The sequence below is a fragment of the Elephas maximus genome, chromosome 10, assembly GCF_024166365.1.
Source record: "Elephas maximus indicus isolate mEleMax1 chromosome 10, mEleMax1 primary haplotype, whole genome shotgun sequence".
Taxonomy (NCBI): domain Eukaryota; kingdom Metazoa; phylum Chordata; class Mammalia; order Proboscidea; family Elephantidae; genus Elephas; species Elephas maximus.
In genome coordinates, this window is record NC_064828.1 from 32,016,005 (window position 1) to 32,018,607 (window position 2,603).

The 2,603-nt window shown below is 40.7% G+C and overlaps 1 protein-coding gene across 1 annotated transcript; it reads left to right on the forward strand.

Moving 5' to 3' along the window:
* The first annotated feature begins 1,356 nt into the window (after positions 1-1,356).
* Positions 1,357-2,298, forward strand: LOC126084379 (olfactory receptor 1509). Its single transcript, XM_049898963.1, has one exon. It carries the CDS (start codon positions 1,357-1,359, stop codon positions 2,296-2,298), a length of 942 nt encoding a protein of 313 aa, XP_049754920.1.
* Positions 2,299-2,603: the final 305 nt, after the last annotated feature.

The following is a 2,603-nucleotide window of genomic DNA, read 5'->3' on the forward strand; positions in this document are numbered from 1 at the left end:
ATCCCAGTTTAATGGGAAGCTAAAGTAAATATCACATTTTACTTTCTATTAGTTAAGTGCCATAAAGAAGTATAAAAGTGAGGAAAGAAGATTTGATTGCTTGTGTCAGGAAGGTTTTCTTAAATGTAGCAGTCTTTGAGATTGTCTTGAAGGACAAAGAGTATTTTAATAATCAGCAAATACAATTGATTTGAGGGCATGTTTTCTGAGGAGAGAGAACAGAATAAATAAAGGCAGCGATGTTTTAAGTAGGTAGCTAGGGCTAGCGTGCCTGGAGCATAGGGGCTTGCTTACCTGGAGAGAAGAATGCATAAGGAAAATAAAGGGACACCATACCGAAAAAAAACCAGTGTGCAGTAGAATTTTGAAGGCTTTGAACGTACATTTAATTTGATTGGAAGAGTAAAATTCTGAATGATTTTAACTGGTTATTATGTTTTAGACTATTAATTTGATGCTATGAGTGGACTGGATTGAGGTGGAAAGAGTCAGCTAACTAATGGCTAAAGGATTTTGGCAACTTTTTTATTCTTGTGAAGGCTCACTTATTTCATCTGCAAGACAAGGAACAATAATGCTTATCCCGTGGTGCTGTGATTAAACAGAACGGTGTACACAAAATGCTTGGCATAGCTCCTAATATGTAATGGGTATGTTCTAGTAATTATTATCTAATTGGTCTTTTATTTTCTATCCCCTGATAATAAATAAGCAATTCATATAGGAATGCAGAATCACTTCAATTAGCTACATTCCTTTACAGGCTTCCCCTGGTATCCGAAAGCAGAGCGTTCCTATGAAGACTTTTGTAAGCCGAAACGGCATAAAGTGAAGAAACAATTACCATTAGTTTATATGGGAAAAAACTTTGAGCATTCCCAGGCCCAAAACATAACCTACCAAATCATACCAAATAACCCAAAAAACCCATACAAAGCTTTCGTAGGCTTTTCTGATACCTTAGGACACATCTTGCTAACGCATGCACAAAATAAATCGTGAGAAAGGGCAGATGCTCACAGACGCAGTTCAAAGCTATGGCCGCTTGATGGTGAGTGTAGGTCCGGGGAAAGGAGCTTGGCGACACCACTCTCGCTGTTCGGGGAGTGTGCGCTGCTTCTTTAACGGCTCCCTGCAAAACAAACGCTGAACGTTATCTCTGCATTTCACCTTTTTTTCACAAAAGTGAGAATCTTCTTCGGATTTCTTTTGCTTAGTGAAAACAGGTACTAATATAGGCCTTTCGTAAAAGTGAAGGGGACTAAAATGAACTTTCGAAAAGAAGGGGATACCTGTACTATTAAAGCTAAATTAACTTTCATTTTTTCCCCCAAGGTCTTTTGGAAAGCTCATTGGATGGACTCACTAAATCAAACAAGAGTGGCTGAATTTGTCTTCTGGGGTCTTACTGATAACTGGGTGCTGGAGATAATATTTTTCATGGCATTCTCAGTCACTTATGTGCTAACTCTTTTGGGGAACATTCTCATCATCCTTACAATAATTTTTACTTCATATCTTCAAACCCCCATGTATTTCTTCCTGAGCAATCTCTCCTTTATTGATATCTGCCACTCATCTGTCACTGTGCCCAAGATGCTGGAGGGCTTTCTTTTAGAGAGAAAGACCATTTCCTTTGACAACTGCATTGCACAACTCTTCTTCCTACATCTTTTTGCCTGTGCTGAGATCTTTCTGCTGACCATTATGGCCTATGATCGTTATGTAGCCATCTGCAGTCCATTACACTACCCCAATGTGATGAACATGAGGGTCTGTGTACAGCTTGTTTTTGCTCTCTGGTTGGGGGGTACTATTCATTCCCTGGTGCAGGCCTTCTTGACCATTCATCTACCTTACTGTGGCCCCAACATTATTGATAGCTACTTCTGTGATGTGCCTCCTGTCATCAAACTGGCCTGCACAGACACATACCTCACAGGAATGCTAATTGTGTCCAACAGTGGAACCATCTCCCTAACCTGTTTCCTGGCCTTGGTCACCTCCTACACAGTCATCCTGATTTCCCTTCAAAAACAGTCAGCTGAAGGGCGCTGGAAGGCCCTGTCCACCTGCTCAGCCCACTTCATGGTGGTTGCCCTCTTTTTTGGGCCATGTATCTTCATCTACACGCGACCAGGTACCAGCTACTCCATTGACAAGGTGGTGTCTGTTTTCTACACAGTGGTTACACCTTTGCTGAATCCCCTCATTTACACCTTGAGGAATGAGGAGGTAAAAAGTGCCATGAAGCAGCTCAGACAGAGACAAGTTGTTTTCATGAAATCTTACACATGATGAACACTGGGATTATTGATATGGCCATTTCTTTAATGAAAGAGCACAAGTGAAGGATCAAAATCATTAGGTGAAATGGCATGGAGAATAGCAGACTTCTGCATTAAAGAGAGGGGCTTATTAACTATATTGTTAACGGGAAAGGTCATGATGGAACATGTATAGAAAAAAAAGGCCTGGAAAGTTTAAAGATGGTTTCCTGTTGCATCAGCACAAGAATACAATTGGGGACAGACTCAGGATCAGGAACAGCTGTGAGAATCTATTCTCTTGATTTATAGTGTTCTGTGGGTTATTGCCACCAG

Coding starts and splice junctions, on each gene's coding strand:
- LOC126084379 (XM_049898963.1), top strand. CDS start 1,357: ATGGACTCACTAAATCAAACAAGAGTGGCTGAATTTGTCTTCTGGGGT.